General features: G+C 40.1%; 2 protein-coding genes across 7 annotated transcripts; one reads left to right on the forward strand and one right to left on the reverse strand.

Moving 5' to 3' along the window:
* The first annotated feature begins 1,312 nt into the window (after positions 1-1,312).
* LOC113037589 (acetyl-coenzyme A synthetase 2-like, mitochondrial) lies at positions 1,313-13,690 on the forward strand. Of its 3 annotated transcripts, none has more exons than XM_026194827.1 (14): positions 1,313-2,189; positions 2,398-2,494; positions 2,564-2,763; positions 3,617-3,903; positions 4,316-4,468; positions 4,783-4,930; positions 5,748-5,885; positions 6,515-6,607; positions 10,425-10,537; positions 10,961-11,087; positions 11,200-11,327; positions 12,049-12,112; positions 12,207-12,328; positions 12,416-13,690. In XM_026194827.1, the coding sequence occupies exons 1-14, from the start codon at positions 1,877-1,879 to the stop codon at positions 12,587-12,589; spliced, it is 2,157 nt and encodes a 718-aa protein (XP_026050612.1). In that variant the 5' UTR covers positions 1,313-1,876; the 3' UTR covers positions 12,590-13,690. The 3 variants fall into 3 exon arrangements, with proteins under 3 accessions (XP_026050612.1, XP_026050613.1, XP_026050614.1); XM_026194828.1 differs by having other exon boundaries at positions 1,524-2,189; positions 3,617-3,792; XM_026194829.1 differs by having other exon boundaries at positions 2,131-2,189; positions 2,318-2,494.
* On the reverse strand, positions 13,592-24,510 carry abcd4 (ATP-binding cassette, sub-family D (ALD), member 4). 4 transcript variants are annotated; one of them, XM_026194830.1, is made up of 20 exons: positions 24,364-24,510; positions 24,134-24,270; positions 23,895-24,013; positions 23,515-23,642; positions 22,225-22,364; positions 22,022-22,138; positions 21,076-21,201; positions 20,143-20,193; positions 19,874-19,968; positions 19,662-19,783; positions 18,213-18,304; positions 17,973-18,062; positions 17,564-17,769; positions 16,958-17,049; positions 16,793-16,829; positions 15,228-15,277; positions 15,079-15,131; positions 14,937-15,013; positions 14,656-14,771; positions 13,592-14,378 (listed from the first exon to the last, which is right to left on the reverse strand). In XM_026194830.1, exons 2-20 carry the CDS (start codon positions 24,172-24,174, stop codon positions 14,277-14,279), a joined length of 1,854 nt encoding a protein of 617 aa, XP_026050615.1. In that variant the 5' UTR covers positions 24,175-24,270; positions 24,364-24,510; the 3' UTR covers positions 13,592-14,276. The 4 variants fall into 4 exon arrangements, with proteins under 4 accessions (XP_026050615.1, XP_026050616.1, XP_026050618.1 ...); XM_026194831.1 differs by having other exon boundaries at positions 24,134-24,291; XM_026194833.1 differs by lacking the exons at positions 23,895-24,013; positions 24,364-24,510 and having other exon boundaries at positions 24,134-24,260.
* Positions 24,511-25,261: the final 751 nt, after the last annotated feature.

Raw genomic sequence — 25,261 nt, forward strand, 5'->3', positions numbered from 1 at the left:
TTATATCTGTCGGCTGGCCTGGCCTTGGTGTTCCCCCAGATAAGCCAGAGGAGGTGGCTGGGGAGAGGGAGGTCTGGGCTTCTCTGCTTAGGCTGCTGCCCCCGGATAAAGCGGAAGAAGATGGATGGATGGATGGATGGATGGATAAATACTATTACATATAGTGTTAATATTACATATAAAATTAAAGATGACCCAGTGGTGTGGGGGTTAGCACTGACACCACACAGCAAGCAAGTCCTGGGTTCGAGGACATGTTCTGTGTGGGTTCTCGCAGACTTCTTCCCACAATTCAAACACATGCCTGTCAGGTTGATTCTAAATTAGCTGTACATGTAAATGGTTGTCTATTTCTCTGTTTGCCCGGCAACAGTCTGTTGACCAGTCCAGCTGTGATGGGGTGAAAGGTGGGATAGGATAAGCAGTCAAGAAAATGGATGAATATTAAAAAAAACTGGTGAGTTAAGGTCTTAGAATAAAACATGTTTTTTAGTACAGAAATGACTAACCAACCTACTTAAAAAACCCAGTGAGGACCTGCTGTAGTGACACATGGCATCACAGTTGCATAAGACTGGATAAAGTTTAATTATACCAAAAGTTAGGAAATTAGTGTGCTACAGAAGCCAAAACACACAACCTGTACAACACAGCTTGAATAAACAAGACCTATTATGTTTGTGCTCATCTTTGTTATACACTGAACGTTATGGTGAATGGGGGTACATAAAACATGACTTTAGAATAAGGTGTGCAAGCAGTCCATGTGAGCCAAGGTCCCAGGCAGTTTTTTCTTCTCCTGGATCTACATGATGTCATGTAAAGCAGATCATCCATACCAATCAGAAGAAAGGCCCAGTAGAAGATAAAAGAGGATTATTTTGAATTATGAATCACGCAAAGTTTCTCTAGTAAACTTAAAGAAAAAAGTATGAACCTGGAATTAGGTATGATGGAAGTTTTACTTTTATAAAGTTTATCTCAGCACTTCTTTATCTTTAAAGCAATCCTCACAGTGATGTGTAAAATACAACAAGCAGAACTTTACACTGTTGTAAAGCCTCTGTCTAAGCTCTCATTAATGGGCTGATTGATCCAGATATTGATTACATTGGATCTATACTAGCACAATATGATTAATACTATGTTTCTATATTTAAGTTGTGTATGCAACCCAATGAATTCTATTAAATTAATATTTTGGGGAAAATAAACAAATATACTTCAAACTGGTATTTATTTGGTGTTGGATCGATACCAACTGCTCTTCTTTACTCACCCTAAATACTTGGTGGCCACATACGAAAACACTGTTAAGTGAAGTTAAGTACAAGCTGTACGCGGCTGCAGCTGGCATCGTAGGTGGCAGTCTGTAAAGTGAAGACATCAAAGCCAAAGTTAAACTGTACTGCGGATGTTCGTTAATATCCGGGAAGCTCAGCGAAGTTGTTTAAAGCGTTTAAATGTGAAATAATAAAGATTTGTAGATGTAAACTAACATACGTGGCTATGATGGTCCAGCATGCAACGTAAACAGTGAGTCTTATTGTTGAAAGTGGTGGATTTGAGAAACAGTTTGTACCCAGAGGTGAGCAATGTTTGAAAAGACTTTAATGAGGTTGATTTCAACATTACCCAACTTCACGGTGAAAAACAACTTGAAACTATGTGGGGGTGGGTTTATTTTCTTGATATGTTCACTAGTTTGTAACCGCCCTTTAACGCATCACTCCTCAAGCCCTTCCTCTTTGAACTCTTCGGAGTTTCCAAGTTTTCAACTCTCGAAATTTAATCTGTGTAATTTCCAGGATATCTCAACGACCTCATACGTGACGGGAACATCGTCCAGCAAGCGCAGAGCACTTTCACTGACAATATGTGGCTGCCGTGCGGTTGCACTTCCAAGTACGTCGCTTCTTCTTTCGCTCGTCGGACTCTTGCTTCTTATCTCCATGTTTCGGGTCGAAGTCGGTGCAACGTCGCGGCGTTCATGCCGGAGGCTGCGGGTTTAGAGGGGGTGTCGGGCCGCGCGGCGCTGCGGGAGTTGTCCGTCTCCAACAGTGAGAGCTTCTGGGCCGCTGTGGCGCGCCACAGGCTCTGCTGGAGCACTCCTTTCCACACCGTGCAGGACTGTGACCTAAGCCGAGGCAAGATCAAGTGGTTCGAGGGAGGAAAGCTGAATGTGTCCGGTGAGATTGCGTCCACTTTTAAGTAGAATACAATAAGCATGTGTGCCATCGCACAAAGTTTTCTGTGCTCCCTTTGTGTTGAGAAGCAAAGCCAGGTACTACTGTATGTCATATATCTGCACATACAGTATCCTCATGGCACTGTGCTGATTAGTACACAAGGAGACATCTGTCATCTCTCTGCGTGCTTCCTTCCGGACTCTTGCAGTGAACTGCTTGGACCGCCATGTGCACACCTGTCCTGAGAGGGTGGCTCTGATCTGGGAGAGAGATGAAAGGGGGTCAGAGATGAAGTACACGTACGGGTAAGTAGTTTGGAGTTGGTGTTGCACTGATGGTTCTGGTTCCTGAAGTTCATGAGCATGTGTTTGCAGAGAGTTGCTGGAGATGACCTGTCGACTGGGCAACCTGTTAAGGCGGCATGGTGTGAAGAGGGGGGACTGCGTCACCATCTACATGCCTACCTGCCCGCTGGCCGTGGCGTCCATGTTGGCCTGTGCCCGCATTGGTGCGGCCCACAACGTGGTGTTTGCGGGCTTCAGCGCAGATGCCCTGGCAGAGCGAATCAGGGATGGTGAGATGTTATTATTGAGCTCCTAAAGCTGCCTTAGAGCTGCACTTGTCAACATTTTAATATCACAGCGGAACAAATGACATCATGTGCTGTGCCAGTGGGCACTACTCATCGACCCAATCTGTAGTTCCCCTCAGCAAGGTCCCCAATATTTTATATTTAATCATTTTTGTGATTTAGTTTTGGTTCTTCATCCATGATTTTGCAACTGTCTTATTAAACGGCTCTAAAAACTAGGAATCAATATGTAACTTATGTCTTTAAGGGGCAGGGCGGGATGTTTGCATTTATAACATTACATCAAATAAGTCACAAAGTTAAAGACACTGAGTGAAGTGATCAATACTGATCATACTGCATACCGAGTGCAGTGGTTAGCTGTGAGACTTTGGGTCCTAGCATCCATACTGTTACCCATGCTGCCCACTGTAGTCCATAGACTCCCCACATAACAGCCGCCTACCAACTGAGCATTCAAAATGCAGCTCACCACTCTACAAAAACTCCCTTTGTCTCAAGGAGCATGGCAAACAGTCCATGGCATTGAAACAGCTCCCCCAGTTCCAAGAAATCTGACTGAGGAATCATTCGAAGAAACCTAGTTCTTAAATCAAGAGGCCCCACAGTGAAGGGAAACAGGTTGCAAAGTGCAATCATAGTTTAAGGCAGCCATAAGGAACTTATTAATTAACTACCAATGTCTCAGTGTAAAACAACCCAGAACACCTGCAAAGGGGCCATGCCTATACCCCAAACATCAGAGCTTTTTGGATACTCCAAAACATCAGACAGGCGATTTTAAACTGTTTGTTTCTTTGTGTTATTTATTCTTTTTTTTTTCAACTTCTTGCAGCTCAGTCCAGCACAGTCATCACGGTGAACCAGGGGGTCAGGGGTGGTAAGGTCACAGAGCTGAAAAAAACCGTGGACACAGCAATGCAGAGCTGTCCGACAGTAAAGCAGGTTTTTGTTGCAATGAGAACAGACAATCCGGTCACCATGACGGCCAGGGACATTGCCATGGAGGAGGTGAGGGAGCAGAAAGCCAATCAAATCCTTGAAATCCAAATACAAGCTGTAGAGGGCGAATTTGGTATTTTTGAACAAATAACCAAAAGAAGAAAAATCACAGTTACTCATGTGAGTTTCTTTTAAATCTGATCAGTAAACAAAAACAATCAATACTAGCATGCGCATTTTGCATCTTATATTATATTGTTTGCAGTGAGCAAACAAAACATTAGAAATGAGAAATTAAGAAATCTCACACTCATGTTTCATGACGAACAAGGACCTAAAGTGACTCTGGCTGAACAGCTGGAATATGTGTGTCTATGTTAGCTCTTGAAACCAGTTTTCTTAGCTAGCCTCTGCTAAACTAATCAGGAGATTGACTAGTGACTGTCAGGTATAACAACTGTGCACAGGCTCTACTGACCTCCTGGCACAGTGACAGATACAAAATCTAAACACGGGTTGTTGTGTCTTCTTGTGATCTGGCCTTAAAAATATAAATGGTGTTGTAACTGTGTTTATTCACTGCATCGTACAGGAGATGCTAAAGGAAGATGTTGTGTGTGAGCCAGCTGTCATGAACAGCGAGGACGTCCTGTTCCTCCTTTACACATCTGGCAGCACAGGGAAGCCCAAAGGTCTTGTCCACACGCAGGCTGGATACCTTCTGTATGCTGCGCTCACACACAGGGTAAACAATCACTGTTTTCATTATCGGCAAACACTGTGTTTAGCTCCCATTTCCCAACAAAGGCCATAAATGGCAAAAATGTGATGTCTAATTCCGTGTGACTATGTGTGAGAGGAAATCTCAGCCTGGTTTGCAGCACATTAAATGAGGAGGTTCTCTGAAATGTTTTTTGCATGATGGGACAGTTCAAGATTTTGGCTGTGTTCAGAAGGGTCAAATATTAGTATAATATTGAGCCACGTGGTAGTGAATATTCAAAGTATTTTTATGTTTTTGTCTCATCTAATCCTCTAATTATTCCCTGTCATCACCAGTATGTCTTCAGCTACCACGATGGTGATGTATTTGGCTGTGTGGCGGATATTGGCTGGATAACGGGACACAGTTATGTGGTCTATGGGCCGCTGGCCAACGGGGCAACCACTGTGCTGTTTGAGAGCACTCCTATTTACCCAGACCCAGGTATGAACATGATTACAACAAAATGGAAATTATGATTTGAGGTGTCCAAATACACTATCACAAAATAAAAAGTAAAATGTTTCTTTGATGGAAAGACAATATTGTAAATTTTTGTGTTTAATGATAGTTTAAAACCTGACGAAATGAACTTATGTGAAGAAACAAGTGCTCCTATTTCATGCTATGTATTGTTTTAAAGAGAGATCAGCTGAAGTTGAACTAGAGCTGGGGTGTACCTTTGTGTAATTCCAGATTGCACCACAAGATGGTGCAGCAAACTGCCGTGTGAGGGATTTATGATACCGTGTTTGCGTTTCTTTGCATAACTTTATGACTGTGCAGAGTGAAGGATTATTGATATGCAGTCATATGAAAAACCAGCAGTGTGTAGCTTCCCATGGTTGACACCGTATGCAGGTTGAATGCTGATTGACTGAAAAGTAAGCCAGAACAGGAAGTGATAGCCGAGTGTCTCACATGGTGGGAGAAGTAGCATGAAAAGTGATTGGTTTAACACTCGGCTCTTTGTTGGTTATGGCTTGCTGAAGGACTGATAAAAACACAAACAAGAGTAGTGTGCAGACTGTTTGTGACACTGCCCCCTGGTGACAGTAAACAGCTACAACATGTAGATGACAATCTGCAAAGTTTTCCATTGTTTGAGCCGTTATTGGCACAGAAAAAGGCAAAGCTTCTTCAAGTGATAGGTTTTTAAAAATAAATATAAAAAACAGTTGAAGGGTTCGGTTTTTAGGCTACTGCTTTATCCTAAACCCAAAAGTTAAAAAAATAAATCAACATTTTGTCTTGTTCACAGGAAGATACTGGGACATGGTTGAGAGACTCAAGATCAACCAGTTTTATGGGGCCCCCACAGCAATCCGCCTGCTGCTCAAGTATGGAGATCAGTGGGTGAACAAGTACGACCGCTCCACCCTCAAAACCCTCGGGTCTGGTATGTGAAACAGGACGCTTAGAAAGAATAAGTATTTTTTCACCTGGTTCTCATTTGTGTAGCAATAGACATGAAGCCATGAGGCGGTTATAGACAGAGAGTTGCTGTGTAAAAAATTTTAAGCCATCTCTAATTTCTTTGTGTTGAAAGAGACTTTCCAGCATTTTTTTTTCTTGAGCAATAGTTCAAGATTTCTGAAGGTCTTTTAAAGTTTTTCTTTGGATACTGGCTGCTTTTTCACTTATTTTCTGTCCGGGCCTTGTACCTGACAATTTTTCGAGGAAATTTTCTTTTTTGGTTGTTTATTCAAATCTAAAATGCCAACTATAACACACTTTGACAGGCATAAAATACTGTTTTTGCGCCAACAAGATTACTCATAAAGAGCTATTAGCCAATAACTTGCCAAATCTTAGCATGGTGTGTAAGTATGTCCTCCTTAAGTAAGTCAAGACGAGGGGAAACACGGAGAAAAGGCTAAAGTTTGCCGAATGACTCAAGAGCTGGACTGAACCGCTCTGCTCCCAAAGAAAGTCTGTCTCTGTGGAAGCAAATTGTAAAGAAATGACAGGTGGCTGAATACTTTTGCACAGTACCGTATGATTTAAGCTATTCTTGTCTGTCTGCAGTGGGCGAGCCGATCAACACCGAAGCATGGGAGTGGTACCACAGAGTGGTCGGGGACGGACGCTGTCCTGTGGTGGACACCTGGTGGCAGACCGGTAACCGAACACACAGAAGTGACAGGTTTATTCACCGCATTTTACAACACTACACTACATTTTACAGTAGCACAAACTCAGCTGGATACTTCAGAAATTTAAATATTAGATTATTGGAAAGAGTAAAGTTACAAAATTCTGTATTTTATTTTATTTTTTAATGCAGCTGTCTGCATAAAACAACCAAAGAGACTAAGGCTGGTTAAAATACCAGTGAGTCAGCTGGACCCTGGTGTCCCAAGTTATTTGCAGTTAATAACTGGTAATTATTAACAATCAGTGGATTGAAGTTATTGTTTCTTGCGTAGCGATGTGATTACAGCACGTTTGAGAGAAACGGCGAGAATCCCAGCCTGTAAAGAGACGTTGATCATACTTCTCAAATGATGTATAGAACAATAAGATACAGATGTGTAGTCTATAGTCTGTCCTACTCTCCTTATATTGCCCTGTATTCTCTAGCTGATCTGTAATAATTCCTTTTTTGTGCTCACATTGAATTTTCATGCTTCACGGTGAGTCTTAGAACATTCCTCATTCCTAATCCTTCCACAATGGGAACTTACTGTAAGGTCATGAACTCCTCCTCAAACACAGCCACGTCTGCAGACACTAAAACAGTCCATCTTAAAGGGGAGAGAAGCTGCCTGAGTCCCTGTAGCAATAACAGTGTTACGTAATGTGTGTGTGAGACAGAGAGAGGGAGAGAGACATTTCTCTTCTCTTAGGAGTTAAAAATCAAACCACGTGTTTTCTTCTCAGACTTAAAGATTATTTCAGGAGCGGTTCAGGAAACCAAAGGAATGAGATATATATTTTTTTTTTTAAAGAAAAAAAAGAAGAAAATTCAGTGGCTTTAACACTCAAGTCATCCACCACCAAAGCGGGGATAAGGACATTTAGATCTGAAGAGGATGCACTTCTCCTGTGGACTAGTCTGTGGTGCCAAACCAAAATCATGTGATTCCAGCACTGAGTATCCAAACGTAAAAACAGGTTGGACTTTCACAAAATGTTAGGATAAACGTGACGAGTCTCCGTTTCACCAATTTATTCTGCTCACGTCAACAAACACGCTAACTTGTCTGCCTTGTGGCCTTACTTGGAATGCTGAGATAAACCTTTCCCACACAGAGGTCTCACCAGCCCGCCTACGCTCGGTTCTGTAATTCTGGCAGATATCAGAACAAAAGTGCTGCTTTTGTACTGGCTTTTGTACATCCTCCTTGTTTGTGTACACACAGTTAAAACACACTTGCAGTGCTGTGGAAAAAGTATTTGCCCCCTTCCTGATTTTTTTTTTTTTTTACCTATTTGACACAATTAAGTGCTTCAAATAATTAGACAAATTGTAATATTATACAAATAAAACCATCATAAATACAAAATGCAGTTTTATAAATGATGATTTAATTTATTAAAGGAATAAAACTATCTGACCCTGTATTGAAAAGCAATTGCACCCGGCTTGTTAAATCATGAATTAACTGTGATTAACCTCATTTTTTTGTATTTACCCTCAAGGTAACTTTGTATAATATTAAATTGTTTGATCTAAAAGATGTAAGTGTGACAAATATACAAAAAACAGACAAACAAACGGGAAGCTAGGATGTAGCCAGAACCAGTTTATCAGGCAGGCACTGCTGCTTCATCATATTTATTATATTTTATTATTTATTAAAGCTCCAAACCAAAATGTTCTCATAAGTTTTCTTTTCTACTCTTTCACACAATTGCTTTTTTTATCTTTATTTTCTTTTACATAGGGTTATCAGAAGGTAGCAGAAACGTCTACCCCCTTCCTTTTTATTGGTCAGTTGTGGCAGTTAGCTTGTTTCGACAGCAGGATGCACATGTTGTGACTGCAGAATTTATGCAGAAGTTTCCACTGGAAAGAAGAACTTGCAAAATAAACGTGTCCTTCAGCGTTTGATGACTGAAAGATTCCAAAATGCTGCACAAGTGTAGCATTGGATGGGACATAATAACATCATGTTAGAAATCAGCTGATTTTGCTAATAATGTCAGTTATCTCTTCATTAGATTGCGTAATGACCTAATGGTGCAGAGCAGGGTTAATTACCATACACATGGCAAAAGTCCATAATTAATTGACGATAATTAAACATTAGAGCATCATGAGCTTGAGAATTACAGACACAGATATGACCTAAATACCCTACTTCTGTAAAAAGGATTATGTTGTTATGTTATTTTCATGGTCCAGTGTTTTCAATTAGGGCTAAGTGGCATTATTCATAAATGCCATTTGGTTGATCTGGAAGCAAGTAGCCTGTTTAGAGAGGAAAATGGATTTTGAGCCGTTGCTGGCGTACAGCCTCCATGTAGGATGATCCAGGACTGGAGAGGTGAGAGGACAGAGGATGATGGGAGCTTGAAAAGTAGCTTCAATCAGCGCAAATGAAGGGGAAAAATAGCTTAGTGTATTTAAACTTTCAGACACATGATGCCATCTAATCACTGGAAAAAGAGATAACCTAGTTGTGTCCAAAGTCAGCAAAATTCAAACTGGAAGCCGGGCTTCCTGTCTCCGGTTTTTATACTTAACTGCCTGTGTGCTCGACCTGGACTGTTTTTGTTAATCACATTGTTTCTTGGGACTGTGAAGCAACGACTCTCACAGTTACAGCTGATGTAAACAGGATGCCAGTGGCTAATGCTATTGTCGAATCATCTGTTGTGTCCTATTTTGTAGAAAGTCCCCTCTGTTGCTACCAACACCACCAGGAGGATTACCAGAGGTCCCTGATGTCCACGCAGACCTAATAGCATTTAATTTACTTAGTATGGCTGTAATTCCACAATCTACATCTGTAGCTATGAGAAGGGCTTACAGTAGATTCACAAACTGCGATTTATTGAACTATGACAACATGTATGGGAATGCAGTATATTAGGCAAAAACGGAGTTCGTACAAGTGATATGACCGCCTTTATTCTTCAGTTCTTCAGTTCACAGCCTGAACTCTCTTCGTCAAACTTTCTTCTTGGATGACATTCAAAGCTTTTCTTTAGACGTCGGCTGCCTTTTTTTCTGCTGTCTGTTAAGATGATCCCACACGCCTTCAATAATGTTGAGGTTTCCCTTCCCCAAGAAGGACCTCTTGACATTCAACCTTCCACTTAGCACCTGGATTTTAAAAAATGGTCTATGTCAGGTCTTCCTTTTGAATTTCCTCAATTTTTTTAAAGAACATAATTCACGTTATGGCAATAAATATCAGGTTTTCAGCTAATAACTCTTTGGGAGTTTAAAAATACTGTTTTGTGTGTGTCAAAGTGTGTTAACTTTGGTATGCTGCTACTAAAAAGTGCCTAAATTGGTTCTTTGTCTGTTGTGTGTAGACACAACACTGGTTCATCCCTTGAGTTAGGTACCTTTTATGCTTGAATGATTCATAGATCAGTGTTAAGTGGCTTAATAAACAAAACAAAATCCTCTGAGCAACATTAAATTGGCAAAAACTGTTTAAATCAATGTGGCTAAGCAGAGAAATACAATGTATACTGAACACATCGCTGGGCCAAGTGCGGATCTTTGGGGAACATCTCTACCAAGTTTCAAATAAAATTTATAATAAAACTAATAATAATTGCCATAGCTAACAGTGGGATGTAATTTATTCCTTTGTACTATTAAATTTACTAAATGTGTCTGTCTGGAAAGCTTATTAAAGATTTTTATATACACTAACCAGTTGGCATGGGGCTGAGTGTGAGGGACAGGGCAGAGTAATCTGAAGGAAAAATGTTGAAATATATTCACACTTTACTCGCTCTGCTCTGTTCTCAGAGACGGGTGGCATCTGCATCGCACCAAGGCCATCAGACCCAGACGCAGAGATTGTCCCAGGAATGGCTATGCGACCCTTTTTTGGCATTAACCCGGTGCTTATGGACACTGAGGTGTGTGTGTGTGTGTGCTGTTCCTGCAAATGTTGGATGGCTGGGAACGACCTGGGAGATGGGGTCAGATTAGGATTATAAAATAGCCACCAGCTGTGTCACTTTTGATACTCCTCCCACTCCCACGATCAGGCCAAGTGTGTGCATGCCAAACTCCCTATTAAAAATCTGTCGCTCTGTTTTGTGCTGATTGAGGTTGCTTTAGCATTTGCAAAGCACAGATTGTGCTGACAGTTGGAGTGATGTCCCTGAGCCAGTCTTTTTTTCCTGCTTCTCATAACCAAAACATAGCAAAAAAAAAATCACCCAATGAGCTAAATGAGGTTTAATGTAGCGTTTCTGTGTGTCCTAGGAATGTTTTAGAAGTTTTGTAACACTGTTTTTTTCTGGTTAACATTTAGCATTGTTTTTGGATTTCTTCAGGGCGAAGTTCTGACTTCCAACAACACATCCGGAGCCCTGTGTATGGCTCAACCTTGGCCTGGTATGGCCAGAACCATTCATAACAACCACCAGAGATTTATTGACACGTACTTCCAGCCTTATCCTGGTACAGTTTTACGAGTTCAGGAACAGACCGCCTCTGTTTTCTTAATGTCTGTTTTCACAGAAAGAGAAATGTACAGTCTCTAAATCCTTCTGTACTGGTGCACATAATATAGGTTACTTCTTTACTGGTGACGGTGCCTATCGGTCTGAGGAGGGGTACTACCAGATCACCGGCCGCCTTGATGATGTCATTAACGTGAGCGGTCACAGGATAGGGACAGCAGAGATAGAGGACGTAGTGGTAAGGCCAATAACTGATTAACTTGAATGTCTTGCATTTCAAAAGCTCAAAGATACCTGATTAAACAAGGTTCACAGCTCTGAGCTTAAAAAGCAAAAACCACGTCATCTTTAAAGTTGAGTCCTTATTAAGCTCACAATGCATCTTTCTCTGGGAGCCCCAGAGCAATCTTCAATTTCTCTGTAAAACTGACCTGACTTTTATGTTGAGGAGCATCACTGCTAATGGGAGCATGGTCCGGCTACAGCCCACAGCCTAAATAGTAATGCGCTGTAGAGCTCACTTATCAGCTCATCACTTCGCTGATATTACAGATCAATATTAACTATTTGCCCATCTATAAATATTGGCATTTATAACGGTCAGAAAAAGAAAACAAAAGAAGACGCCCTTCAAACATGTTGTTGACATTGCACACTGTGTCCACCAGAGGGCAATCTTCAACTTCTCAGTTGGAAAGCCCCAAAATGCAATAAACAGCCGATTCGAGTGGAGGTGGGCGGAGCCAAAATGAGTAAATAAATTACTACATATTACAAATGTTATAAATCTGTTCAAGTTTACTGTATCTGAAAGAAAAAACATATTGGCTGATGTATCAGATGCACTATATGGTTGTTGTTTAATTTTTTTGTTTTAAAGCAATAGTTTAATGTCTTTCTAGAAGAACCACAAAGTATGAAGATGCTGAATTTATCCTGTTTGTGACTTCTGTAAACAGAATCAGTGTCCTGCAGTGGCTGAATCTGCTGTCGTAGGGTATACACACAGCATCAAAGGACAAGGTAAGAAACTCAGCACAGTTCCTTTCAGTGTAAATCAGTCAGCAATGTGTTTTGCTAAATGTAGCAGATAAATGTGTGATTTTTGCATCGTCAGGTGTCTACGCCTTTGTGGTGCTTAAAAAAGGCATCGATGTACAAGAGGCAGACTTGTCGAGGCAGCTAAACGGCATGGTATCTGAAAAGATCGCCAAGTACGCTTCTCCGGATTTCATCCAGGTAATTTTGTAGTGCTGACTTGAAAATGCTGGCAGTCATGATCTGACTTTATTTAATAACTTCTCATTGTGTTGGTGTTCGTCACAGTTTGCCAAGCGTCTGCCAAAAACCCGCTCGGGTAAGATAATGCGACGGGTGCTGCGTAAAGTTGTGGAGAGCGACTTGGAGGGTTTGGGCGACCTGAGTACTCTGGATGATCCTGCAGCAGTTCAGGAGATCATTCAAGGTCACGAGAAACTCTTGAGTAAAAATCGATCATAATGTGTTTTCTGAAGGAGAGAAGAGTGCACAAGGCAAGCTTGCATGTTGCACTCCATTTTCATGAACCAGACCTGTGCCTTTGTATGAACACATATTTTTAATAGCCAGATCATTCCGATAGGCTCTTTTAAAATCTGTCTACACTCTCCAGATAAACCAGACCCACAAAACCTTTAAAAAGTTCCCACCTAACCTCCCAGAACTTTTTACAAAATTAATGTTATTTCATGAAGCCAGATGAAATTTCAATTTTTGGACTATTTTACAAGTTCTATCCCCTTTTAGAAAGGGAAACATGGAATTTTCAGGGTTGGAAAAACAAATGTCAATGTCAAATTTGACAATCTAACCCTCTGAATCCTATCCTGGCCACTTGTGGCCACGAACAAGCTGAAAGGGTGGTGATTTTGAACAGATTCAGAGGGCTAAAAACTGCAAACGAATTAATTTTACACAAAAATTCAAACTCTAAATCCAAAATCTTGTTTTTGTTCAGCACAATTTTCTAACCTTGAGCTTCAATGTCACAAGAGGTGGTATAGAGTCAGAGAAAAAAATTGCACCAAATTATTGTCTATGACACAATAACGGGAAAAAAGCATTGCTTGGTGATAATTCGCTACAGAGAAACTCAAAATGTGCACTTTAGGTAAACTTTAAAGGGTCGTATCACCATATGGGATTAGAGTCTGGCTGAAAGAATTTACTACATATGAGAGGTCTCTTTTTAGCCTACATTTTGATAGGATGATTTTTCTATCAGTGATTCTTAGGGTCAAAACTAATTTTCTATTGTTTCAAATTTCATATATCAGGTAGGAGATGGCATTTTTGAGCCATCACATGCCGGAAGAAATAATGTGAATTAAAAAGCACAAAATGTTGATGTACTTCAAGCTGGGATCATAGTATGAAGGCATAATTTTGTTTGCCTTCATCAAATATACCAATTTTCATGTGAGCAGACATACCGACATTTCTTAGAAGGAATTAAAAAGAATATTGTGTGAAAGTCTGTTTATTACACAGTAATAACGTTTTCCCATTGGAAATGTTGTACACTAAGCTACTGTAAAGTCACATAAATGCATTAAAGATTTACAGAGTTGTTTTTGTTTTTATCTTAAAATGTGAACTTTATGTGGGACCAGAACTTTTTGAGTGGTGTGACACACGAGCCTTCTTCAAACTATTAAAGTACCTCTGTTAACAGAACAAAGTGTGCTGTCTGAGAGCACTGGAATGTTAGCGAGTGACACGGCGAGGACCCTTTACGTTCCTTATTCCCCACACTGATAGACGATGTTGAGTCAATAGTATATAATTTAATACAATGTAATCACAGCCTTACAGTACACCCCACATCTATATACCTTATCTCTTCAGCATGTGTTCGATTATTATCTTTTTCTTAAAAATATTTAGATTAAAAGCACCGTCTCCACTGAAGACCAGGTCAGTCTAGAAGCTGCCATTTTTGGGGATAACAGATGGCGTACACAAAAGCAACAGAACCAAGAAGTGATTGGGTGAAATTCCAGTTTTTTTTTTAGTCCACACACTAAAAATCAAAAGTTAATAGTGGATTAGTTTGATTGATTTGGTTCTAGGAAGAATTTTCACATTCTTCTAAAGACACTGTGTAAACATAAACACTGGTTAAAGCATTTCAAATAGATGGCCACAGTCACATTGCTTCATCTTTGAGACTGAGGTTTCCGCTAGTTCCTTTTAACTTTGTTAACTCCCATCGGCCTTCTCCACACAGCTTCAGCTGGACATCATGGTACTGGAAAAACAAAGTTTCACATAATGTAGTAACAGTTGGACAGATCTGAGAACAAGGTAAGAGAAGGCAGGTGAAACTAAGCCACAAGAATGTATTGCTGATCAACTTTACTCTTTTTGGAGATGTGGAAGAGTCATACAAAGCAACCCACTTACTGGGATTTGGCTCAACAACAGTGACTAAAGCAAAAGATGTGTCCAAGAACAGCAAAAGTTTTGAGTGTGCAGGCTGTAATTTCCACCAGTTATCCTAACTGGAGTCAGGATGTTTGGCCTACCTTCTCCAGGCTGCTGCGATGTCCCAGACTGACCAAAGTCATGCCCAGCTGTTTGCAAGTTCGGTACAGCTGTGCTTCCGCCTCCTCGGTCAAAGCACTAGTGGCTTCATCTAAAACTAAAGTCCAAACACCAGAAAATTGCAGACTAGAACACATCAGTCCGGTAAACACAGCAAACAGCCTCAGCTCACTTGAACCACACACTCAGCACGACTAAAAACTTCATCAGTGCATGCATGTTTTCTTATGAGATGCTCTAGCGAGTATCCAGAGGAGCATACTTGCATATTTGGGCTGCAGGTAGAAGAGTCGTGCAAAGGAGAGACGCTGCATTTCACCTGGAGACAGAACATCATACCTGCAGAGAACAAAAACAAGCTTGAGTAAGTATTACACAGTTTTACTTCTTTAATTGTTTCTTACCAGTTCCAATCCACTTTCTCATCCAGCCCGCCCGTCCGTTTCAGCAGACTGGACTGCACACACATCAAGGTTTTATTTAGCATGAGTGAAAATGAAAAGTAATTTCATGAAATAACATGCATTGGAGATGAAAGCAGAATTTATCTCACCACTCCGGCTAGTTCCAAGAATTGTATAATTCTGTCATCATCCACCGACCCTGAAAACATGACATGTAATTCTGGTTTTTCTTGAATTCTCTACAGCACTGCCATTTAGTATCAACGATCCTCAGTAAGATAAATACGCGCGCGCACACGTACACACAATATATTTGTAAAAAATAAAAATATGTTGATTCTTGATTTGGTCGAACAGTTCATTGCTAAAGAGGTTAATTTACAATAGAAGATCCTGAGGTACTTAAAGAGGGCTCTTTAGAGAGGCTGAGCTTTCTTCTTAACAACTTAAGAACTTGTAGAATTAAAGTGTAGTGGAAATTCATGTGCTCAGAAACATGGAAACTGTTGTCAAAGAGCACAGACAAACTGTCCTGTGTAATCAGTCAAAAAAAACAAAAAAGAACTGCAGGGAACGCATTGATGGGAACTGCACCCTAACTGAAAAGAAGTCTCTGCAGCAGATAGTGAGGACAGCAGAGAGGATCATTGGAGGCCCTCTCACATCCATCTCCCAACTCTATGACAGACACATCATCCGACGTGCGAACAGCATAGTGAAGGACACTTTCCACCCCTCACATGCACTGTTCTCCCTCCTTCTTTCTGGCAGATGGTTTCGCAGCATTAAAACCGTAACGACCAGACACTGCAAGAGCTTCTTCCCCCAAGCAGTCATTGCCCTCAACTCACTACCATAAAAGGACTGATATAAACATACACCTCTACAAACACCTTATAATACTCATCAAAAGACTCAAAAACAAAAACTTCCACAAATCCACTACAAACTGGACCTGGGAACACATAGTTCTGAACACACATCTAAATTATAATATATTTGCACATTTTGCACGTCTTTGTCATGCCTCGTCAATAATATCCTAACGATAACTTGAAACTGGTATTCAATACCTACTGCACATTCCACTTTGTATTGTCTCTGTCCTGTCTTTGTTTATCGTGCAGTTAATATTGTATAGTTACCATTATAGTATTGTATAGTTAGTAATTAGTACCTTTTTAGCCCTAATTTTATCAAATCCTAGCATGTTATTTATTTGTAATTCCTAGTTTTATATCTCTTGGAGATATATCTTTTATATATTTATAAATGGACCATGGGGGGTTTACGGTGAAACAGCATTTCGGTACACTGTATACAGTGTATACTACTGTACTGACAATAAAGCTGTTGAATCTTGAATCTTGATGATTTCAGCAAGACAAAGCTGAAGCAAAAGGAACTGAGTGCAGTGCTGTCCTGCCTGCCACCGACAGCATTTGTAGCAAAGATTACAACAAAGGAAAGGCCCAAACCGCTGAGCAGCTGAGACGCTAAGTGGCACAGGGACAATGAGTCCTGCCACATTCAAAACTGCAGCAACCGTTCTCCCCAGTTTTGACACACTTAAAGGTGTTGTTTTAAAAGAAAGGCAGATGTAACACAGTGATGAGCTTGTCTCTGTCCCAACAAAATACACCACACACACAGATTAACTAATAGAGTAGTTTTCCTCTGGCTAATTAGCTGTTGATCACATTTAATACAATACCTGATGCAGGGTAAATATCCTTCAGTGGGTAGATCACCTGTTGGAAACAAGTGTTTCAGTAAATTCAGTAATTAAAGTTTTTCTTTTTTCTTTTTTAGATATAAACATATCAGCGCTTTATATAAAAGAAGAAATTTGTAGAAAAACAGCACAATAAGAAGAGACCTGCTCACGCAGAGTGCCATCGGTCAGGTAGGGTTTCTGTGGCAGGAAGAGCGTTCCTCTGGGCCCAAAGCACGTGGTCATCTGGACAAAGCCTGAGGGAAAATGAAGGACAGACAGCTGAATGAATGTATTTGTGCTTTACAGTTTCTATTTGATGGCTTTACACTGCCTTCTCATATCTCTCCCAATCAAAATAAATAAATAAACAAAAACAAGCTAGTAAATTTATTTACCCCCATATCGTGGCTTTTTAAAAACATAAAATTTAACGTAATGGAACCTTTGTTGTTGCTATTGTTCCTCAAGTCAGTGAAGTGCAGTACTGATGAGTTGTCAACAATACATGACAACATCCGTGTAAAACTATGATCTGTTTTTCATGTTCATACTTGCCATATACAAATCTCTTTAAATAACTCAGACTCAGTTTCTTTGTTATTTATGTATTTTTCCCGTCATTCTTAGTCCCCCCCCCATGTTATGCATTGTTATTATTGCCCTTTTTTGTGCCGTCTTCGCTTCTCCCGATTTGCTAAAGAGTTACGGTAATACAATAATAAAAAAAGATCAAATTAGGCCAAACAGTCTCAGTTCTTCTGCTCTCACCGCTGTGTGCTTCCCAGAGACGGTTGAGGACCCGCAGCAGTGAAGTCTTGCCGGTGCCCGTGTTCCCCACCACCAACAGATGAGTTCCCTGGCTGATTTTCAGATTCAGGTCCTCCACCAGCAGCTCGTCGGAGAAAGGGGATTTGTATGAAAGATGGTCCACGATGAAGGCCGTGTCCACTGGGCCTGCGTGGATGTTGAAGTCACTGTGTGGAGAGGTGGTGATGTGTGATGTAGTTGAGGCTCAGAGGTTTTGGTATAAACATGAATTTTTACCATCTTTTGCCGGTTTTCATTTCTGTATGTTTAATGTAATCTAATAAATTCTCCTCACATGCAGCCTGCTTCTCAAATCATCACACTGTGCTTCTTTTTTTAACGCAGCAGAGAATAATGTGCCCACACAAACCTGTCAAAGTCGTAGCTTTCTCCTGATGCTGGGTCGTAGTCGCACTGCTTGCGTAGGATGTCATCCATCACCTCCCTCAGCTCCCCGATCCTGACCGCAACACACACACACACACACACACACACGCACACGCACACACACGCACACACACACACGGTTATGCAAAGGTGGACGGTATACACAAATCCTGCTGTCATCATTTGTCCTCAAAGAGGTGAATTTAAGTATGCAGCCTGATACCTGTGGGTGTATCCAGCCACATCTGACAGAGTAGTTGACAGGTCTATTAACTGCGTGAAACCATTTATCAAGTAGATGCACACAAAGGCGTTCTGAATGTGAACAAGGAGAGGGAATAAGAAGCAGAGAGTCAATAAGAGACTAGGTTTGTTTGTTTTTTCAAAAGGTCTGCATGCACAACAAAACATTCAGAAGTCAAACCTGTGTGCAGCCCAAGAGATGGCGTTTACGTTTTTTGAGGGGATAAAAAGGATTTTGGTGCCACCTAGTGGGTAAACTACTCTACTAACAAACATGATGGATTTCCTCTTTCAGCCCCACTGTAAGGAAAGCATTAGGACAGTGTGCACTCATGTAAGACAGCAGTTTTGGATTTTATCTTCTAATTTAGTATTGATGTCATCAGGTTAAAAATATGCACAGATACTCAGAACTATCTGGCTCCCACATATTGAAGTAGCCACTTCATTAGGTACACTTGTTCAGCAGCTTATTATTGCAACTCTTGAAATAGCCAATCACATGGCAATGCTTTTAGACGTGCAGACATGGTCAAAACATCTTGCTGAAGTTTTAGCTAAGCATCAGAATGAGGAAGAAGGTGGATTTGAACATGGGATGGTTCTAGGTACCAGACTGGTTTGTGTGAGGATTTTACAAACTGTTGCCTCTGCTGAGATTATCCTCAGACAAACATCTCTAGGCTTTACAGAGAATGATAAAAAAATAAAAATAAAAAAACAGAGAGAAAATATCCCATGAGCAGCAGCTCTCTGGGTGAAAATGCATTTAAATGTCAGAGGTCAGAGGAGGGTCCTTCCTCTTTGAGTCCCTTAGTACCAACTAAGCATCATTTAAGCATCACAGCTTGCATACCATCTCCATACCTATATGATCACAGTTTACCCATCTTCCAATGAAACTTGTTCCAGCGAGATAATTCACCACGTCACAAAGAACAAATCATCTCAATCTGGTTTCTTGAACATGAAATCTTGTACTCAAATGGCCTCTGCATTCACCAGATCACAACCCAATAGAGCACCTTTGGTATTTGGTGAAACAGGAAATCCATATCATAGATGTGAAATTGACAAATCTGCAGCGACTGTGTGATGTTATCATTTTAATATGGACAAAGATCTGTGAGGAATTTTCCAACACCTTGTTGAATCTTGCTGAAACTTGTTGAAAAAATGAAGGCAGCACTGAAGAAAAAAGGGTGTCTAACCTAGTACCAGAAAGGTGTACCTAATAAGGTGGCTGGTACTTTTACATTTATTGAGGTATTAGGTTATCATGCAACATAATACAAATGGCTCAAACTGCTGCCTAACCAGGATGTACACAGTTCCTTTTTTTAATCGTTTATATAGCTCTGTTTTAAGTTCTATTTTGACATAAATAAAAAGAGATATTTAAATAAGAAAAGACATAAAACATGTCTACCTTGCTGATGAGAGCACTAAGTTCACCAGGAGTGAGGCTATCGTAAACACCACTAAAAATGGGAATGGCGATTATAATGTAGCTCAGGAATCCTCCAAGGTAGTCAAATGTGTTCACTCCAACTGTGAAAGGAGACATTACAGGCTTAGAGGTTGAGTGTACAAAGTAGTGTTATATAAGCATGATAACAGTAAGGTATAGAACTTTCTTACTATAAAGCCAGAGCTCTTTGTTTATGAGCCTCTTTTGAGTATACAACAGAGCCTGCAGTCTGCGGTCCGTCCTCATGTGCTCCACTTTACCAGCTCTGCAAGTAGAGACAGGCGGATTTTTTTTTTTTCCCATTTCGTTCTCTGGTTTCATTCGATTTCTGAATAAGCTCCATCAATACATCTTATCAATACAGGAAGATAAACTCAAACTGTCTGGCAACAATAACAGCCACCTTTGCAGCATCAGTAATGTTGTGGTTGTGTCTCACCTGTAAAAAGCTGCAGACTCTGCATTGACACGGATTTGCATGTGCTTGAATCTAGACATGAAAAAAACATGTGTGATAAAAATGTGCATCAATTGCAATTTAAAAGAGATCCATCTCGCTCATTTCCAGATCCTTACTAGACTACCCACAACAGTATATTTGCATGATTCACAGTTCAAAGCAATGTGGATGAACAGCCTCTCAGTTCATCCACTGTAGGAACAGCCGCACGTTTCACATGTCATGTAATGCTTCCTTCTGCACAAAATAGACCTACAGAGCACAACCTACTCCAATCAGAGGTGGAGGAGCAGATGATACAGAGCTATAAAGAATATGAAAATATAACAAATAGCATCACTTTTACAATAGAAAAGCACACAGATCAGTTTCCCTCAATAATCCACCAATCTCACTTCATAGTATACCCCTCAGGAGGCTTCTGTTGTCTACTCTCACTGATTTCATAAAGATCTGAATCTGACTGTTTAGAGCAGTGTGAAACCTGAGCTGGTGGCTTACAGAGATCATGTGTACCCTGAACTCATTATTTGAGGATTTCTCCATGATTAATATAATCATTGCATGCTGTTGTGACAGTATACACATGACAGGAAATAAAGAAAACCATAAAAGATCCACTTTAACAGAAACCAGTTGATCTGTTCCTCTCTGAACACAAAGGGAGGCTGTTTCTGCTTGTGATAGATTCTTCTTTTAAAAAAAACAAGCTGATGCATATCCTGTGTTACACAGAAGGCATTGCGCCAAAGCCTACAGATATTTCCTTTTAACAGAACCCAAGTGTCTTTGACAACAAATACAGGAAGGATTTGTTTCAAACAAAGCTGGCAGAATACCCAAAGACTCTGTTAGAGGTTAAATCAATCTGCTGTTAGCACAAATTTACAAACTTATAAAGGCTGAACCTACCTGAAGTCTCCCTCCAGTTTCTCTTGCTCAAAGAGAGTTGACACAATCGGCCCCATGAGGATTTTATTGGCAATAGTCCCGATTACAAAGTAACCAAAGATACTCACAGGACCAATCCAGCCAGTGCTGCAAAGCAAAACAACTTTAGGAGCCCGTTACATCAAAATACATCAACAACACAACACTTAAAGTGCACGCAGTGATATTCAAAGAGTCATTTTGCTGCTTTTACAGCTCACATTTAACCTTTTTCCTCTCTGGAGGCCAGCATATCGAGTCCAGGCTGTACATGTTATATAAATGCAACCAGCGCTATTTTCAAAGGTCACCACCTATGGCACGAATACAACAAAGACCACCTGGTATTACTACAACTACGGCTGATGTAGAATTTGTTGAGCCCAGGATTTTTTAGAAAGGGTTAAAGGGGTCTGTTATTTTTACAAGGCTGTTATCTTCTCTCTAACTGACAGTTTTTGATAAAGTGGAAGCAAACAGAGTCATTTTTTCCAAATCTTACTGCAGTCTGATGATAAGGACAAGAAGGTTTATTGTATGTCAGAATATGCTTCCCATCCATAGTAGAGGTTGTTCTTTTGCCCTCACTGTTTTGCAGCCTGTTACTAAATTTAAGGTTGTTCTTTTTTTCCAGCTGGAAATGTCAAACAGAGCTTAGGGGTTAACAAGAAGCCCCAATTTAGCCTGAATTTTAATAAGGTCAAAGTTGCAGCAGACCTTTTGTAGAGCACATGTAATGCTTTAAATTACATATAACAGGTATTTATTCTTCTAACTTTCTAATTCCATCCCTTGTTTTATGTACTCTGGGCCTCTCTAAAGGACAGATATTCAGAAACGTGGCTGTAAAACTGTGGCACCCCGACATAGCTGAATGATCTCTACCACAGTGTGTGATGGGGTTGATCATACAGCACAACGTGCTCACCTGTGAAAGCAGTGGTAGGTGTAGTAAGTCAGGGTAAATGGTGAGATGATCAGGCGACTCGCCATGCTGCTCATCTGCTTACACAACCTCTCTGCATCCTGACTGATCCGCTGGTCTCTGCCCACAACAACGCAATTAGACAATGACAGCAAAACATTTTCATGCATAACAATACACCAACCAGGAAATGCATTCATGCTTACGGGTTGTCTATGTCCTCTCTGAGCACGTTGAGCGTGTAGTAGACTCTTCCCTGGAAGTAGGCCGAATGGAGGCTCTCTGTTAGCGTCTTCCTCCAGCTGACATACATCTGATTGCAAATGTACTGGTCAATACTTTTCAACTGCATGGGAGGGGAACAACAAAGAAGGGGAGAGAGAAAAAGTAACAATAAGTGACAATAACTTAAATAAAGATGTTATAGATCAGGAAAGACCTGCCACAGAAGTTCCTTTAAAAAGCAACATGCTTAAATAAGCTGACTAAAGTTAGTTTCTTAGGTTCAAAATCCAAGCAAACACAATCAAGACCAAATGCATGCGGCTATAAAATGGTCATGTCAGGTTGTCCTGACCTTATAAAGTTGCTACTGTTACAGCATCAATCCAAAGGTGTGATGCCATGCAGTAAAACATAAGAAACTATTTATCAAACTTTTGACTTAGGTATTTGAAATGCGCATCTGAATGTAACAGATAATGTACACTACTAAACAGGTTCTGATAAATAAAGTATATGCAGTTGCAGAGACTTAGTGTTAATCTTATAAAAACTGTATATTTCACAAACCAAACCTGCACAACTCGCGTTAATTAATTCGATCCCAAGAGGAGAAACAAATCCCTTTAGGCTTGCTTCAGGAAGTGCATCCGGCATAAAAACGGCGCCAAATCAAACACAGAGCTACCACTGCGGTGACCCCTTGCGAATAGGGGAGCAGCTAAAAGCAGCTATTTCTGTTTCCTTAAATCCTTAAATCTACGTATTTCATTTAAGCGTTTAAAAGGGAAAATGCAGTTTGACATACTTCTGATACAGTGCGTGAAACTGATATGCTGCACACAGAGTTTACACCTATTGTTAATTTCCAGCCCTTGTCAAGCTAAAATCACAATACACTATAAATACAAAACTACCATAAATACACATATTAGTAAAATATACAGTAGTAAAAGAAAGATGCAGAAAATTAACATTATTTCCAAATGTATGAACAGCAATTAAATTATCATATAAATGATTTAAATGACTACACCTATACCAATCAATATGAGATGGGTTTCTACTATAGCTTTAATTTGACCAGGTATGTGTCTCAATAAAATTTAAAATAAATTTTTTTCAGGGGCGACTCGCCCAAGAAAGCATAAACAGAAATACTGGACACGCGTGAGACAGCGTGTCTGTAGGGTGTTAATCTTATTTGCTTTGCAGGATAAATGCTACTGTGTTAGTATGTTGACTTCTGTCGTTCCTCTGCTACTTTAACTTACTGTGGAGTTGAATAAAATGAGCACCATGGCAGTGCCCACCAGACTCCTGAAGCCTGAGTAATTTTTGTCTGCCAGCACATTGTAGAAGTGGCTGGGGAGGACTCCCACCTGGTAAATGATCAGCTGCTCTGATGACAGAAAAACACGTGTTAGCACATTGTATCATGAGGAAGGAGTCAGTTCAAACAGTGACTCATAAAAGAGCAAAATGATTAGCTAAAGGTCATCAAGAAAGAGACAAAGCCTCCTGTGGTCAGGGCTCATTTGACTGCAGTCAATGCAAGCTTTCTGATGCTATCAGAAGTTCCTCAAAGTTAGACCACAGTCTAAGTTTACAGTTTCCTCCTCTTTTTGTTCTATTACACTCCTCCAGCTGTTACCTGCCAGAGTAACGCCCAGCAGCGTCCCAAACATCAGGACACTCTGACTGGTCCATGATGGGAACAAGACCTTCTGGATGCTGCAGAACCTCTGCACAAACCTCCAGTCTAACTGTGGCCTGATTTGTGTGAACAGACAGAGAAAGAGTGGAAATTACAAGCTATTTTGAATGACCTTCACTCCTCATTCCCCAGCACCACCTTAAAACCCAAAGAGTGAGTGCAGAAAAGGTTCCTACCTGTCCCTGCCTCGGAGATTTGTCTTTTCCAAACGAGGCATGTGCGCGGGCGGCAGATGACTTGCTTATGTACACAAAACTTCACATAAGTTGTTCGTGTGTCATAAAAGCCGATCCAGCCGGCAGGTCAAGGTAAACTAAGATTAGCAACAGGAAAACTTTTAACTGTTAGCGAAGAAAGTTGGAAACAAAATTCAACAAAAAATCTCTAAAATAACTACTTCACTTACTGCTGTCACGGCTACATTAGTTAACCAACACGTCATATAACCTTAATGTAATAAATCCTGCTATCCTGCTGCTCCACTGTGAACCACAGGAGTAGAGGAAAAAAATGTTTTGGACGGTAACTGTCAAACTACGGACTTCCGGGTTATCAGGTGACCAGCAGTTTTCAAAATAAAAGCTCAAATAGCTTTTAGGCGGAATTTTTAAAAAATTGAAAGCGATTCTACACGAGTGCACGTGCACTATATAATTAGTCTATTTATTTTTTATTTTAAAAAGTATCAAGCGCCAATTTGACATGTTCAAAACATTTATTCCTGGAAAAAAGCAAAAAATACTTCACAGGGACACCTAGGTGGGAATAAAGCCTAATCACACTCCATCCTGCTTTAAGTTTTTTAGATTCACTTTTTGCTGAAAAAGAGGTAATGTACAATTAAAAGATAATGTACAATCATATATAAATGCTTTTCCACTACCATCTCAGGTGAATGGAAAAATAAAAAAAAAATGAAAATAAAGAAAAATAAAGAAAATAAAAAGATGTAGCTGCAAGTCAGTCTTTAAAATAATTTAACTATATAAACATAGAAGCAACTTAAAAATTCTAATGTTTCTGGAATAATATTTAATTATGAAATAACTGTAATATGGCACAAAAACAAATTGCTTCCATTGTGGAATGACAAGTTCAAGAGTCACGTTTGGTGAAATTCTTTTATTTATTTATTATTTTTCCTGAGAGATGATGTCTTGAGAGCCTTCAAAGTAATTTCAACAGAAATCTAAGATTTTACAGTCTCTAAGTGCATATGTCTTCTTTTTTGTCCATTTGGCCACAATATTTACAATATTAAAAAACACAACACACTAGCATAAAAATCCCAGATGCACTAAATG

The sequence above is a fragment of the Astatotilapia calliptera genome, chromosome 15, assembly GCF_900246225.1.
Source record: "Astatotilapia calliptera chromosome 15, fAstCal1.2, whole genome shotgun sequence".
Taxonomy (NCBI): Eukaryota; Metazoa; Chordata; class Actinopteri; order Cichliformes; family Cichlidae; genus Astatotilapia; species Astatotilapia calliptera.